Source organism: Cherax quadricarinatus, chromosome 51 (genome assembly GCF_038502225.1).
Source record: "Cherax quadricarinatus isolate ZL_2023a chromosome 51, ASM3850222v1, whole genome shotgun sequence".
In the NCBI taxonomy this organism is placed as follows: Eukaryota; Metazoa; Arthropoda; class Malacostraca; order Decapoda; family Parastacidae; genus Cherax; species Cherax quadricarinatus.
This window is the reverse complement of record NC_091342.1, coordinates 24,036,984-24,055,504: the sequence shown is the minus strand read 5'-3', so window position 1 is coordinate 24,055,504 and position 18,521 is coordinate 24,036,984. Positions and strand designations below refer to the sequence as shown.

General features: G+C 41.1%; 1 protein-coding gene across 5 annotated transcripts in view; it reads left to right on the top strand.

Moving 5' to 3' along the window:
- The window catches only part of LOC128694595 (uncharacterized), a 693,925-nt gene that overhangs the window by 639,141 nt on the left and 36,263 nt on the right, over positions 1–18,521 (top strand). The window contains exon 6 of one of the 5 annotated variants that reach the window (XR_011393423.1): positions 9,306–9,403. The exons of 3 other annotated variants lie outside the window; for them this stretch is intronic. Coding sequence is in view for 1 of the 2 variants with exons in the window: in XM_070095971.1 (XP_069952072.1) it covers positions 9,306–9,324 (19 nt within the window). In the remaining variant the exon portion in view is untranslated. Of the gene's footprint in view, positions 1–9,305; positions 10,008–18,521 lie in introns of those variants that run through there. One more of the 5 variants, XM_070095971.1, reaches the window with a different exon arrangement.

Sequence of the window (18,521 nt, the reverse complement as noted above, 5' to 3'; positions counted from 1 at the left end):
GCAAGTTTGTACTGCCTGTGTAAGTTCATGCAAAAAGAAACTTGTGACCAACACAATATCAATCATTTGATGAGAACCCGTACTGAAAATACTGGCAATGTCTCCACCTGTAGCAGCTAAGCTGACCTGGCAGCCACTGTGCCTCAGCAAGTTCTAGGTCAATATGCTAGATGAGGTTTACTGGTGAAAGAGTGACTAGGGCGCAGACGAGACCTTGAGGTCCTCATCACAGACCCAAGCACGAAGTTATAAGATAGAGATATTTCAGCTCCACAGAGCCAGGCACGAAGTTATCTGATATGAATCTCAAAGCTTAGCCACAACCTAGTCATCAAAGTCAACGGATCAACAAAAGCTCAGCAGCAAAACAAAAAAAAAAGTAGTGTTGCGAGCAGGATGCCTTCCTCCTCCTTTAGGACACGTGCGATTTGCTTCGAGGTTCATTCCTCCCAATGAATGCGCGACTTGGAGTATGGAGTGACTCGGTGTGTTTGCTGTCACTGCAGTGGCTTGTGGGGAATCACAGTCCTAGGATGCCACTCTCGCAGACACTACAGAGCACCAGCTGTTTCAGTTAGTGACACCTGAAGTTGATGCTTGCCAGACATCCAGTACAATCACTGTTACAGACAACAGTTTCAAGACGACGATCTCTGTCGTAGCTAAATTGAACAGGAAAAACACAATCAGATGTTCAGAGACAATCTTGGATAGGATCAAAATTGTTTATGTAACTGGTACAAAAGCTCAGGCATTCTCCGCCCACCTACAATTATCCCATCTCTGCATGTAATTCTCTACCCTGTGTGCCACTTTCTCGTACCGCAAGTGTTATTCGTGAAGATCTCAATGTTTCTTTGCTGTACGTTCTAGCACATCGTGACCAGATGTATCGTTGTCGTTCTTGTTATAATTCGTTTCATTTTGGTCAAATAAGCGTTTTTACAAATCAATACAACCTTCTCTAAGATGCAATAATAGTATAAGATTACAGGAAGCGTTAAGAAATTAACGTTGGGTACTCGTAAGAAATTTATCGTAGTAAAATGACGATAATTAACATTACAAAACGGTATATGATATCGGTAAGTTGAGGAATTACAGGAATTTCGCCAACGAGTGGCTTAAGCCATTCATTACAGAGATGATGTACAAAGACATTAGATGATAAGGTGATCAGTCCCCCCGATTCTTCAAAACGATAAGTTAATATAAAAGATCACTGAGCTACACTTGTAGCCTACCAGCCACAAGATCACTGAGCTACACTTGTAGCCTACCAGCCACAAGATCACTGAGCTACACTTGTAGCCTACCAGCCACAAGATCACTGAGCTACACTTGTAGCCTACCAGCCACAAGATCACTGAGCTACACTTGTAGCCTACCAGCCACAAGATCACTGAGTTACACTTGTAGCCTACCAGCCACAAGATCACTGAGTTACACTTGTAGCCTACCAGCCACAAGATCACTGAGCTACACTTGTAGCCTACCAGCCACAAGATCACTGAGTTACACTTGTAGCCTACCAGCCACAAGATCACTGAGGTACACTTGTAGCCTACCAGCCACAAGATCACTGAGGTACACTTGTAGCCTACCAGCCACAAGATCACTGAGTTACACTTGTAGCCTACCAGCCACAAGATCACTGAGTTACACTTGTAGCCTACCAGCCACAAGATCACTGAGTTACACTTGTAGCCTACCAGCCACAAGATCACTGAGTTACACGTGTAGCCTACCAGCCACAAGATCACTGAGCTACACACTTGTAGCCTACCAGCCACAAGATCACTGAGTTACACTTGTAGCCTACCAGCCACAAGATCACTGAGCTACACTTGTAGCCTACCAGCCACAAGATCACTGAGCTACACACTTGTAGCCTACCAGCCACAAGATCACTGAGTTACACTTGTAGCCTACCAGCCACAAGATCACTGAGCTACACTTGTAGCCTACCAGCCACAAGATCACTGAGTTACACTTGTAGCCTACCAGCCACAAGATCACTGAGCTACACTTGTAGCCTACCAGCCACAAGATCACTGAGTTACACTTGTAGCCTACCAGCCACAAGATCACTGAGCTACACTTGTAGCCTACCAGCCACAAGATCACTGAGCTACACTTGTAGCCTACCAGCCACAAGATCACTGAGCTACACTTGTAGCCTACCAGCCACAAGATCACTGAGCTACACTTGTAGCCTACCAGCCACAAGATCACTGAGTTACACTTGTAGCCTACCAGCCACAAGATCACTGAGTTACACTTGTAGCCTACCAGCCACAAGATCACTGAGTTACACTTGTAGCCTACCAGCCACAAGATCACTGAGTTACACTTGTAGCCTACCAGCCACAAGATCACTGAGTTACACTTGTAGCCTACCAGCCACAAGATCACTGAGTTACACTTGTAGCCTACCAGCCACAAGATCACTGAGTTACACTTGTAGCCTACCAGCCACAAGATCACTGAGTTACACTTGTAGCCTACCAGCCACAAGATCACTGAGTTACACTTGTAGCCTACCAGCCACAAGATCACTGAGTTACACTTGTAGCCTACCAGCCACAAGATCACTGAGTTACACTTGTAGCCTACCAGCCACAAGTTCACTGAGCTACACTTGTAGCCTACCAGCCACAAGATCACTGAGTTACACTTGTAGCCTACCAGCCACAAGATCACTGAGTTACACTTGTAGCCTACCAGCCACAAGATCACTGAGTTACACTTGTAGCCTACCAGCCACAAGATCACTGAGCTACACTTGTAGCCTACCAGCCACAAGATCACTGAGTTACACTTGTAGCCTACCAGCCACAAGATCACTGAGTTACACTTGTAGCCTACCAGCCACAAGTTCACTGAGTTACACTTGTAGCCTACCAGCCACAAGATCACTGAGCTACACTTGTAGCCTACCAGCCACAAGATCACTGAGTTACACTTGTAGCCTACCAGCCACAAGATCACTGAGTTACACTTGTAGCCTACCAGCCACAAGTTCACTGAGTTACACTTGTAGCCTACCAACCACAAGATCACTGAGCTACACTTGTAGCCTACCAGCCACAAGATCACTGAGTTACACTTGTAGCCTACCAGCCACAAGATCACTGAGCTACACTTGTAGCCTACCAGCCACAAGATCACTGAGCTACACTTGTAGCCTACCAGCCACAAGATCACTGAGCTACACTTGTAGCCTACCAGCCACAAGATCACTGAGTTACACTTGTAGCCTACCAGCCACAAGATCACTGAGTTACACTTGTAGCCTACCAGCCACAAGATCACTGAGTTACACTTGTAGCCTACCAGCCACAAGATCACTGAGCTACACTTGTAGCCTACCAGCCACAAGATCACTGAGTTACACTTGTAGCCTACCAGCCACAAGATCACTGAGTTACACTTGTAGCCTACCAGCCACAAGATCACTGAGTTACACTTGTAGCCTACCAGCCACAAGATCACTGAGTTACACTTGTAGCCTACCAGCCACAAGATCACTGAGTTACACTTGTAGCCTACCAGCCACAAGATCACTGAGTTACACTTGTAGCCTACCAGCCACAAGATCACTGAGTTACACTTGTAGCCTACCAGCCACAAGATCACTGAGTTACACTTGTAGCCTACCAGCCACAAGATCACTGAGTTACACTTGTAGCCTACCAGCCACAAGATCACTGAGTTACACTTGTAGCCTACCAGCCACAAGATCACTGAGTTACACTTGTAGCCTACCAGCCACAAGATCACTGAGTTACACTTGTAGCCTACCAGCCACAAGATCACTGAGTTACACTTGTAGCCTACCAGCCACAAGATCACCGAGTTACACTTGTAGCCTACCAGCCACAAGATCACCGAGTTACACTTGTAGCCTACCAGCCACAAGATCACTGAGCTACACTTGTAGCCTACCAGCCACAAGATCACTGAGCTACACTCGTAGCCTACCAGCCACAAGATCACTGAGTTACACTTGTAGCCTACCAGCCACAAGTTCACTGAGCTACACTTGTAGCCTACCAGCCACAAGATCACTGAGTTACACTTGTAGCCTACCAGCCACAAGATCACTGAGTTACACTTGTAGCCTACCAGCCACAAGATCACTGAGTTACACTTGTAGCCTACCAGCCACAAGATCACTGAGTTACACTTGTAGCCTACCAGCCACAAGATCACTGAGTTACACTTGTAGCCTACCAGCCACAAGATCACTGAGTTACACTTGTAGCCTACCAGCCACAAGATCACTGAGTTACACTTGTAGCCTACCAGCCACAAGATCACTGAGTTACACTTGTAGCCTACCAGCCACAAGATCACTGAGTTACACTTGTAGCCTACTAGCCACAAGATCACTGAGCTACACTTGTAGCCTACCAGCCACAAGATCACTGAGTTACACTTGTAGCCTACCAGCCACAAGATCACTGAGTTACACTTGTAGCCTACCAGCCACAAGATCACTGAATTACACTTGTAGCCTACCAGCCACAAGATCACTGAGTTACACTTGTAGCCTACCAGCCACAAGATCACTGAGCTACACTTGTAGCCTACCAGTCACAAGATCACTGAGCTACACTTGTAGCCTACCAGCCACAAGATCACTGAGTTACACTTGTAGCCTACCAGCCACAAGATCACTGAGTTACACTTGTAGCCTACCAGCCACAAGATCACTGACTTACACTTGTAGCCTACCAGCCACAAGATCACTGAGTTACACTTGTAGCCTACCAGCCACAAGATCACTGAGTTACACTTGTAGCCTACCAGCCACAAGATCACTGAGTTACACTTGTAGCCTACCAGCCACAAGATCACTGAGCTACACTTGTAGCCTACCAGCCACAAGATCACTGAGCTACACTTGTAGCCTACCAGCCATAAGATCACCGAGCTACACACTTGTAGCCTACCAGCCATAAGATCACCGAGCTACACTTGTAGCCTACCAGCCACAAGATCACCGAGCTACACTTGTAGCCTACCAGCCATAAGATCACTGAGCTACACACTTGTAGCCTACCAGCCACAAGATCACTGAGCTACACACTTGTAGCCTACCAGCCACAAGATCACTGAGCTACACACTTGTAGCCTACCAGCCACAAGATCACTGAGCTACACTTGTAGCCTACCAGCCACAAGATCACTGAGCTACACTTGTAGCCTACCAGCCACAAGATCACTGAGCTACTCTATTATAGCTTATTAGCCACAAGATCACTGAGATAAACTCTCATAGCCTAGCAGCTACAAGGTATGATCACATGTCAAACATATTGCAAACATGACTTGACCCCATCAGTGTTCTATCACGTAATGAGTGATTACCAGTATTTACAATCAACACGAGATGGTTCATACATTGAAAGAATTCCGTGACAGAATTTTAAGAACTTTGCAAAGATAGCCAACTATTTCTCATAGATGTAATCTGATACGTAGCGTAAAAGCAAGTGTGCTGTTGTGTGCCTCAGAACATGTATATATATATATATATATATATATATATATATATATATATATATATATATATATATATATATATATATATATATATATATATATATATATATATACCCATTACTTGTTATTCCTAATCTGGAAATTGTGTTACTAAGTAGACTGATAAACAGTATTAAAGTTTGACCTCACCTTCAGTATGTACCACACTTGTTCCATTCAGTATGTACCAAACTTGTTGTCCCCTTCAGTATGTACCACACTTGTTGTCCCCTTCAGTATGTACCACACTTGTTGTCCCCTTCAGTATGTACCACACTTGTTCCCTTCAGTATGTACCACACTTGTCCCCTTCAGTATGTACCACACTTGTTGTCACCTTCAGTATGTACCCCACTTGTTGTCACCTTCAGTATGTACCCCACTTGTTGTCATCTTCAGTATGTACCACACTTGTTGTCCCCTTCAGTATGTACCCCACTTGTTGTCATCTTCAGTATGTACCACACCTGTTGTCACCTTCAGTATATACCACACTTGTTGTCACCTTCAGTATGTACCACACTTGTTGTCACCTTCAGTATGTACCCCACTTGTTGTCACCTTCAGTATGTACCCCACTTGTTGTCATCTTCAGTATGTACCACACTTGTTGTCCCCTTCAGTATGTACCCCACTTGTTGTCATCTTCAGTATGTACCACACTTGTTGTCACCTTCAGTATGTACCACACTTGTTGTCACCTTCAGTATATACCACACTTGTTGTCACCTTCAGTATGTACCACACTTGTTGTCACCTTCAGTATGTACCCCACTTGTTGTCACCTTCAGTATGTACCCCACTTGTTGTCACCTTCAGTATGTACCCCACTTGTTGTCATCTTCAGTATGTACCCCACTTGTTGTCATCTTCAGTATGTACCACACTTGTTGTCCCCTTCAGTATGTACCCCACTTGTTGTCATCTTCAGTATGTACCACACTTGTTGTCACCTTCAGTATGTACCACACTTGTTGTCACCTTCAGTATATACCACACTTGTTGTCACCTTCAGTATGTACCACACTTGTTGTCATCTTCAGTATGTACCACACTTGTTGTCCCCTTCAGTATGTACCCCACTTGTTGTCATCTTCAGTATGTACCACACCTGTTGTCACCTTCAGTATATACCACACTTGTTGTCCCCTTCAGTATGTACCACACTTGTTGTCACCTTCGGCGTGTACCACACTTGTTGTCACCTTCGGTATGTACCACACTTGTCACCTTCGGTGTGTACCACACTTGTTGTCCCCTTCAGTATGTACCACACTTGTCACCTTCGGTGTGTACCACACTTGTTGTCACCTTCGGTATGTACCACACTTGTTGTCACCTTCGGTATGTACCACACTTGTCACCTTCGGTATGTACCACACTTGTTGTCCCCTTCAGTATGTACCACACTTGTTGTCACCTTCGGTATGTACCACACTTGTTGCCACCTTCAGTATGTACCACACTTGTTGTCACCTTCAGTATATACCAAACCTGTTGTCACCCTCAGTATGTACCACACCTGTTGTCACCTTCAGTAAGCACCACACCTGTTGTCACCTTCAGTAAGCACCACACCTGTTGTCACCTTCAGTAAGCACCACACCTGTTGTCACCTTCAGTAAGCACCACACCTGTTGTCACCTTCAGTAAGCACCACACCTGTTGTCACCTTCAGTATGTACCACACCTGTTGTCACCTTCAGTAAGCACCACACCTGTTGTCACCTTCAATATGTACCACACCTGTTGTCACCTTCAATATGTACCACACCTGATGTCACCTTCAGTATGTACCACACTTGTCACCTTCAGTATGTACCACACTTGTCACCTTCAGTATGTACCACACTTGTCACCTTCAGTATGTACCACACTTGTCACCTTCAGTATGTACCACACCTGTTGTCACCTTCAGTATGTACCACACCTGTTGTCACCTTCAGTATGTACCACACTTGTTGTCACCTTCAGTATGTACCACACCTGTTGTCACCTTCAGTAAGCACCACACCTGTTGTCACCTTCAGTATGTACCACACCTGTTGTCACCTTCAGTAAGCACCACACCTGTTGTCACCTTCAGTATGTACCACACCTGTTGTCACCTTCAGTATGTACCACACCTGTTGTCACCTTCAGTATGTACCACACTTGTCACCTTCAGTATGTACCACACCTGTTGTCACCTTCAGTATGTACCACACCTGTTGTCACCTTCAGTATGTACCACACTTGTTGTCACCTTCAGTATGTACCACACCTGTTGTCACCTTCAGTAAGCACCACACCTGTTGTCACCTTCAGTATGTACCACACCTGTTGTCACCTTCAGTATGTACCACACTTGTTGTCACCTTCAGTATGTACCACACCTGTTGTCACCTTCAGTATGTACCACACCTGTTGTCACCTTCAGTATGTACCACACCTGTTGTCACCTTCAGTATGTACCACACCTGTTGTCACCTTCAGTATGTACCACACCTGTTGTCACCTTCAGTATGTACCACACCTGTTGTCACCTTCAGTATGTACCACACCTGTTGTCACCTTCAGTATGTACCACACCTGTTGTCACCTTCAGTATGTACCACACCTGTTGTCGCCTTCAGTATGTACCACACTTGTTGTCTCCTTCAGTATGTACCACACTTGTCTTCAGTATGTACCACACTTGTCGCCTTCAGTATGTACCACACTTGTCGCCTTCAGTATGTACCACACTTGTCGCCTTCAGTATGTACCACACTTGTTGTCGCCTTCAGTATGTACCACACTTGTTGTCGCCTTCAGTATGTACCACACTTGTCGCCTTCAGTATGTACCACACTTGCTGTCACCTTCAGTATGTACCACACCTGTTGTCATCTTTAGTATGCACCACTCTCTTGGATACTTAGTCCTCCACACACACTCCTCGACCAAGCAAGGTACCCCCCTCAAGCCAGCCCTTCAACACTCATGTTTACACGATAGTTGTACTTCAAGACGGGCAACCGCCGGCAGCCTTCGCCCTGACATCATTCCTCGACTGATTCGCAGCTGGACCAGACACTGCTCAACACACACACACACACACACACACACACACACACACACACACACACACACACACACACACACACACACACACACACACACACACACACACTCACACACACACACACACACACACTCACACACACTCACACTCACGCGCGCGCGCGCACACGCACAGTCTGAAGCTAACAGAGGAAGTGCAAGATGCATCTCACAGATGGCTCCAGCTTCACCCTTTATTCGTTTTTGCATGTTGCTTTATATTCAGTAAAATACTTTTATACATTTTGCTACCCGTTTGCTCTGTAATATTGTGTTGTGAAGGCTAGCCTTTATAGTGAACTGATATAGTGAAATAGCTCACACGTTGTGAAATATGAAATGATTTGTTGAAATTGTAATGTGTAACCATGTAGAAAGTATTCATTGTGAGAGAGAGAGAGAGAGAGAGAGAGAGAGAGGGGTGGGGAGGGAGGGGGATAGAGGGAGGAGGAGAGAGGAAGACTGTGAAACAGAGGGAGGCCAGGTAAGCAAGAGAGGGAGGGATGCAGGTAATGAGAGGGAGCACAGGCGCTGTATGATTCCTAGAGGTTTAGCATTTTCCCATAAATAATATGTAGGAGAGAGAGAGAGAGAGAAATTGTGAGAGAAACTGTGAGTGAGTGAGAAAGTACCTGAGAAGACTTATATTACAGTCCCTGGAAATTCTACAGATCGTGTTTGGACACATGAGGTCAGGAGAGAAGAGCAGGCGGCTGCCTCCCCGCCCTCAACTCCCTCCGCCTCACACTGCCCACACCAGTAGACATGGGTAAACAAACGCCCTGCTGCCGTATTAAAAAAAAAAAACTTGCATGGAAATATAGGCATTGAAAATGTTGAAGCTAGCCTTGCTACTGTCATCACTAGATAAAAGTATATTGTATGTTATTCAAGATTATTAAGTAGCTCATTTATTAGCTCACCTGCCTCACACAACCACCTTCACAACCCTCCTTTGTACGTCCCCTATGTCGCCTATCATCTGCCTGTGAAAGTACTCTTTACCTGCCTATCTTGCACCATTCCATCCGATCACAGCATCTCAACAGCCCTTCCACAGATCTTTATCACATCATACACCAGCTTACTTTCAAATTTCTTTTGTTCTTTGTATAATACTTACACCGATATCTATGGAAACACCACAGGAGTAAATTCTGCCACCAACAGCAACCTTAAACAATACGGAATTATGCTTCATACTTAGTGTGTCTTATCCATCCAAAGACAATTTCTCTCATTTAAAGACAATGTTTCTCGTCCAAAGACAATGTCTCTCATCCATACAAAGATTGTCATTCAGAAGTTCATGTTAACCCCCCCCCCCTCTCTCCTTCTTTCCGACAGACAAGACAGACACAGACAAGACAGACACAGACAAGACAGACACAGGCAAGACAGACACAGACAAGACAGACACAGGCAAGACAGACACAGGCAAGACAGACACAGGCAAGACAGACACAGACAAGACAGACACAGGCAAGACAGACACAGGCAAGACAGACACAGGCAAGACAGACACAGGCAAGACAGACACAGGCAAGACAGACACAGGCAAGACAGACACAGGCAAGACAGACACAGGCAAGACAGACACAGGCAAGACAGACACAGGCAAGACAGACACAGGCAAGACAGACACAGGCAAGACAGACACAGGCAAGACAGACACAGGCAAGACAGACACAGGCAAGACAGACACAGGCAAGACAGACACAGGCAAGACAGACACAGGCAAGACAGACACAGGCAAGACAGACACAGGCAAGACAGACACAGGCAAGACAGACACAGGCAAGACAGACACAGGCAAGACAGACACAGGCAAGACAGACACAGGCAAGACAGACACAGGCAAGACAGACACAGGCAAGACAGACACAGGCAAGACAGACACAGGCAAGACAGACACAGGCAAGACAGACACAGGCAAGACAGACACAGGCAAGACAGACACAGGCAAGACAGACACAGGCAAGACACACACACACACACACACACACACACACACACACACACACACACACACACACACACACACACACACACACACACACACACACACACACACACAGTTAACTCACCAGTGCTCAGCTTTTTGTTCATTTTTCATAAGGCGAAATTTCTTTCCTCTCCCATTACCTTTCTCATTCTCAGTATTTACGTCCTTCTTCCTTTTAACTTTTCTTGTCTTCTCCACCAACCTCTTCAACTTCTCTTGTCTTCTCCACCAACCTCTCCAACTTTTCTTGTCTTCTCCACCAACCTCTTCAACTTCTCTTGTCTTATCCACCAACCTCTCCAACTTTTCTTGTCTTCTCCACCAACCTCTCCAACTTTTCTTGTCTTCTCCACCAACCTCTCCAACTTTTCTTGTCTTCTCCACCAACCTCTTCAACTTCTCTTGTCTTCTCCACCAACCTCTCCAACTTCTCTTGTCTTATCCACCAACCTCTCCAACTTTTCTTGTCTTATCCACCAACCTCTCCAACTTTTCTTGTCTTCTCCACCAACCTCTCTAACTTCTCTTTAGATTCACTAAGAACCCTGGACATTAGTGTTCTGCTGACGAAAGACAAGAACAAACACCGAACAACGGACAACGTTTCGCTCTGTAGAGCTTTAGCAAATTATTTAGCTTAATAAAGCTCTACAAGAACGGAACTTTGTCTCGATAAGAGTTTTTCGTGATTTTTTTTTCCAGCAATTGGCAAACTTCCGTCTATTGCAAATTTCTTCTCTTCAAAGATCACTGGTCACCAACATTGAGTTATCTTAAAATCTCAAGTCTATAATATATTAAACACTCAAGTGTTCAATCACAAATCTTTGTGAAGGTTCCGCTCTTACTGGAACTCTTTCTTCCATGTTCCTATAGAACCTTTCTCTCTCTCTCTCTCTCTCTCTAAATATACACAAACTTACTAGTATTTAACAATGCTTCTTAAATTTGCAACAATTGCCACCTTGCTCACTGATACATCCTATTAAAGACCATTTACGAAAGCGTCAATGTGTCATTTCACTCCTAGATCATCAATTTTCTTAAAATTCACTGTTATATTTTTGCACTTCTCATCACTATTATTTCTACCTGACACTCAACCCGATGTGTTTGACAGATTTATTCACCAGTAATTATTATGCTACTCATCCTTTTATGTTTTAACAAATTTGCACGCAGTGTTTGTGTGTGGGGGGGAAGGGTTGTGTGGGGTGGGTGTGGGGGTTTGTGCGGGGTGTGTGTGTGTATATATATATATATATATATATATATATATATATATATAATGTGCTGAATAGGTAAAACTTGTCAATTAGCAAGAACTCGCTTAAAATTAAGCCCTTTCTAAAATTTTCTCTTACATTTAAATATATACAGTGGACCCCCGGTTAACGATATTTTTTCACTCCATAAGTATGTTCAGGTGCCAGTACTGACCGAATTTATTCCCATAAGGAATATTGTGAAGTAGATTATTCCTTTCAGACCCCCAAACATACACGAACAAACGCACTTACATAAATACACTTACATAATTGGTCGCATTCGGAGGTAATCGTTATGCGGGGGTCCACTGTATTTTTAATTTATATTAATATAATAATGATTTTGTACCAAAAGAACCTTAGAAAACTTATTTTCTTTTACGCACTTTGCAAGATTTAATTCATCTTGCATTATTTTTACGTTGTTCGAACCAGTCAACGACGTTTTTCCTTTTTCATTTCTCATCGTTCCACTGAGCATTTCTCTTTCCACCTACACCTTCCCTTACGTAACCTCAGCCATCCCCTCCCCCCCTCTCTCTCTCTTTCCTTACTATCGAGAATTACTCTTGTCTCTCACATGTATTTCCTTTTCATGCTCTTACATCTCTTGTTCTACGTACTTGCACTTCTCTCTTAATTTGTCACTTTACTGCTGCTCTTTCTCTGGTTACCTGCAAGTGAATCTATCCGTATGTCACCCCTTTATATATATATATATATATATATATATATATATATATATATATATATATATATATATATATATATATATATATATATAAAAATCTTGCCTAATAGGTAAAACTGGTCAGTTAGCAAGAACTCACTTAAAATTGTCCATTCTAAAATTTTCTCTTCTACGTTTAAAGAACTTTTTTTTGAATTATGTTAAATTGATAATTTTGCACTAAAAGAACCTTAGAAAACTTCCCTAACCTTATAATAAGCACAATTTAATTTAGCCTAATTCAACTAAACATATTTTAGACAAATTTACAATAATTTAATAGTAAACAAACAATGAAATGTATTTTTCTCGTTAGGTTCAGAATGATTTTTGCGGAATTATTGCATGCACATGTTTTCGCTTGCCTTATTTAGCAAGAAGAGCGTTGCTGTTTAAGTGAAAATCGCAAGTTTTACCCATTCGGCAATATATATATATATATATATATATATATATATATATATATATATATATATATATATATATATATATATATATATATATATATATTATCACACTGGCCGATTCCCACCAAGGCAGGGTGGCCCGAAAAAGAAAAACTTTCACCATCATTCACTCCACTCCATCACTGTCTTGCCAGAAGGGTGCTTTACACTACAGTTTTTAAACTGCAACATAACACCCCTCCTTAAGAGTGCAGGCACTGTACTTCCCATCTCCAGGACTCAAGTCCGGCCTGCCGGTTTCCCTGAACCCCTTCATAAATGTTACTTTGCTCACACTCCAACAGCACGTCAAGTATTAAAAACCATTTGTCTCCATTCACTCCTATCAAACACGCTCACGCATGCCTGCTGGAAGTCCAAGCCCCTCGCACACAAAACCTCCTTTACCCCCTCCCTCCAACCTTTCCTAGGCCGACCCCTATCCCGCCTTCCTTCCACTACAGACTGATACACTCTTGAAGTCACTCTGTTTCGCTCCATTCTCTCTACATGTCCGAACCACCTCAACAACCCTTCCTTAGCCCTCTGGACAACAGTTTTGGTAATCCCACACCTCCTCCTAACTTCCAAACTACGAATTCTCTGCATTATATTCACACCACACATTGCCCTCAGACATGACATCTCCACTGCCTCCAGCCTTCTCCTCGCTGCAACATTCATCACCCATGCTTCACACCCATATAAGAGCGTTGGTAAAACTATACTCTCATACATTCCCCTCTTTGCCTCCAAGGACAAAGTTCTTTGTCTCCACAGACTCCTAAGTGCACCACTCACCCTTTCCCCCTCATCAATTCTATGATTCACCTCATCTTTCATAGACCCATCCGTTGACACGTCCACTCCCAAATATCTGAATACATTCACCTCCTCCATACTCTCTCCCTCCAATCTCATATCCAATCTTTCATCACCTAATCTTTTTGTTATCCACATAACCTTACTCTTTCCTGTATTCACTTTTAATTTTCTTCTTTTGCACACCCTACCAAATTCATATATATATATATATATATATATATATATATATATATATATATATATATATTATAAAAATTAGTGTAACGACGAACGAATGGTATTAATCACTGCACTAGCCAAGGACTCGAACCCAAGGACACACGTTGGTTCGTGGTCACAGTATATAAAATACTGCTCGTTGTACACCAAACAGGGACTAGTGAAATTAGCCTAGAATCATCCACACCATCGTGTATCCTTGGGTAGCGAGTACAACATCCAGTCCAGCTGGATGCGCTACTCTTAAGGATCGTATACAACACGGGTTCGAGTCCTTGGCTAGTGCAGTGTTGTTATTGATTATATATATATATATATATATATATATATATATATATATATATTTATATATATATATATTTATATATATATATATATATATATATATATATATATATTTATACATATATATATATATATATATATTTATATATATATATATATATATATATATATATTTATATATATATATATATATATATATATATATATATTTATATATATATATATATATATATATATATATATATATATATATATATATATATATATATATATATACATGTCGTGCCGAATATGTAAAACTGGTCAGTTAGCAAGAACTCATTTAAAATAAAGTCCTTTCTAAAATTTTCTCTTATACGTTGAAAGATATTTTTTTCTTTAATGTTAATGTAAAAATTTATAATTTTGCACCAAAAGAATCTTAGAAAACTTACCTAACCTTATTATAACAAGAACAATTTATTTTAGCCTAGCCCAACTAAATATATTTTAGATTTGTTTTCAATAATTTAATATTAAACAAACACAGTTAAATATATTTTTTTCGTTAGGTTCAGAATGATTTGGGCGAAATTATTGCATACACAAATTTTCACTTGTCCTATATGGCAAGATGAACGTTGCTATTTAACCAAACTCGCAAGTTCTGCCTATTCGGCACGACATATATATATATATATATATATATATATATATATATATATGAATGCAAAACAACAACTGTGAAAGACTAGAGAAATTCCAAGCGCTTTCGTGACTACTCGCATTATCGAGAAACTATGAAAGTAAAGCATCCAAGGAAGGTATATAAGGGGTCTGGCCAACACCTCACTATCAGATCCCACAACAGTTAAACACCTGACGCGCGCCGGCCCAACTGGACAGGTCCTTCGCACAGCCCACCAACAAACTATTCTACCCAAGAAATAAGAAATTTTAAAAATTATTATTTGTCCAGTGTATTATTAAATTCTTCCCAAATTCTATTAATTATAAATGGATCTAATTTATATAAACCAAAGGAAATATTCATTGTTAAAACTGCTTTTTATGAAACAAGATTCAATTATATTCCTGTCGACCATGGACTTGCTTGATACTACTTTCTCAACTTTTTGAAAATCAATTGGATGGTTAAAATCTCTTACATGAATAAATAGAGCATTGGAATCTTGTCCAGTTCTAATGCTATATTTATGTTGTTTTAATCTTAGTTCGAGATTTTTACCAGTTTGACCGTAATAAACTTTATCGCAAATTTTACAAGGAATCTCATAGACACATCCATTAGCATTTGGGGGGGAATTCTTTATCAAAAGTTTTTTTTACTGTATCAAGATTTTTGAATACAACTTTAATATTAAAAGTCTTAAGAAGAGAAGGCATATCAACCAAGTTTTCATGGTAAGGGAGAACCAACATATTTTTAGTTGAATAAGATTGGTTGTCCCTTTTTGGATTGTAAAAAGTATTTCTAGCAACTTTAAAAGATTTATCAATTACATTTCTTGGGTATTTTAAATCACCTATTTCATAAATTTTGGACATTTCCTCATCTATGAACTCAGGACTACAAATTCGTAAAGCTCTCAAAAACATTGATGAGAAAACAGACAGTTTGACTCTATCTTGATGCGAAGAATAATAGTGGACATAGGAACAGTTATTTGTAGGTTTTCTGTAAATTTTAAATTTGAATTCATTATTACCCTTAATAATTAAAACATCTAGAAAAGGCAATGAGTTATTTTCTTCAAACTCGACAGTAAAGTTTATAGAATGGGCTAAGCTATTTAATTTTCCAAGGAAATGGTGCATATCTACATTTTTGGGCATAAGACACAAAATATCATCAACATATCTGAACCATTTAGCTCTATTAGGGAGGATTGTGTTAAGCAACCTTGTTTCAAAAATTTCCATGTATGGGTTACTAAGAACAGGTGAAAGAGGATTTCCCATTGCCATACCAAACTTCTGAGTGTAAAACTTATTAAATACAATTTTTGCATCAACAAAGAAAAGCTTAATAAGTTTAATGGTAGTAGGAACTGGCAATGGTAAATCATAGTTAACGAGTTCTTCAGATAAGAAACTTAATAAATCATCAACAGGAACTTTCGTAAACACAGTGGTTGTTTTGCATATTCTGAAATCACCTGTTTACTGTGATCTTATTGCATATATATATATATATATATATATATATATATATATATATATATATATATATATATATATATATATATATATATGTCGTGCCGAATAGGCAGAACTTGCGATCTTGGCTTAAATAGCAAGGCTCATCTTGCCATATAGGACAAGTGAAAATTTGTGTATGCAATAATTTCGCCAAAATCATTCTGAACCTAACGAAAAAAATATATTTCCCTGTGTTTGTTTAGTATTAAATTACTGTAAACAAATCTAAAATATATTTAGTTGGGTTAGGGTAAAATAAATTGTTCTTGTTATAATAAGGTTAGGTAAGTTTTCTAAGATTCTTTTGGTGCAAAATTAAAAATTTTTACATTAACATTAATGAAAAAAATATATCTTCAAACGTATAAGAGAAAATTTTAGAAGGGACTTAATTTTAAATGAGTTCTTGCTAAATGACCAGTTTTACATATTCGGCACGACATATATATATATATATATATTATATGGATATGTTTTCCAATAATATAATATCTTCAGTCTAAAATACACCAGTCACCAGTGTAAAATATATACGTCCACAAACCTGCCCCTGAACATTTTATAGCGTATCACACAGTACATCAAATTGCTCTCGTGTGGGGATGAATCTCCATAAGTCTTTATGCTCACGACGTTTCGCTCAGTGTTGAGTTATAACTTGATAAAGCTCGACACTGAGCAAAACCTCACCAGAATCAAGACCTCTTATGTAAACACACACTTGTCACCTCCAGTCACCTCAGACTGTTCCACTGTATGATTCACCATACCTCTGCACCATCGTCCAGTCACTTCACTGTTCCAGTGCATGTTTCACCATACCTCTGCACCATCGTCCAGTCACTTCACTGTTCCAGTGCATGCTTCACCATACCTCTGCACCATCGTCCAGTCACTTCACTGTTCCAGTGCATGCTTCACCATACCTTATCCTTGTTACAACTTTCACAACAATGTCTCACATTGGCATTAAATCCATTTGAGACATGCTTTATACTTGTTAAAATTTCACTATACTCCTCCTAAAAACACACTACAGCTTTCTGACATTTTCAGCTTTCTGATACTCGGCTTTCTGACACTCGGTTTCTGACACTCGGCTTTCTGACACTCGGCTTTCTTACACTCAGCATTCTGATACTCGGCTTTCTCACTCTCGGCTTTCTCACTCTCGGCTTTCTCACTCTCAGCTTTCTGACACTCAGCTTTCTGACACTCAGCTTTCTCACACTCAGCTTTCTCACTCTCAGCTTTCTCACTCTCAGCTTTCTCACTCTCAGCTTTCTCACTCTCAGCTTTCTCACTCTCAGCTTTCTCACTCAGCTTTCTCACTCTCAGCTTTCTCACTCTCAGCTTTCTCACTCTCAGCTTTCTCACTCTCAGCTTTCTCACTCTCAGCTTTCTCACTCTCAGCTTTCTCACTCTCAGCTTTCTCACTCTCAACTTTCTCACTCTCAGCTTTCTCACTCTCAGCTTTCTCACTCTCAGCTTTCTCACTCTCAGCTTTCTCACTCTCAGCTTTCTCACTCTCAGCTTTCTCACTCAGCTTTCTCACTATCAGTTTTCTCACTCTCAACTTTCTCACTCTCAACTTTCTCACTCTCAGCTTTCTCACTCTCAGCTTTGTCAGCTTTCTCACTGTCATCTTTCTGTCAGCTTTCTCACTCTCAGCTGCATAAAACACATCACCCTCTTTTGGTCTCTTTTTTACTCTATATCAAGCAGGTCTTTAAATTTAACATACCTAATCCTTCTCTTCTTCCTGCTATTCATCTTTCTTCTGACTAAGCGGTGCATGGTACATAATATTATCTTCTCTTCTTCTTCATTTATCTGGTAAGCCAACGGAATGGCTCGGTCAGATGACCAAAAGCTCCAGCCACGGGTCATCCTGTTATTAAGACCTA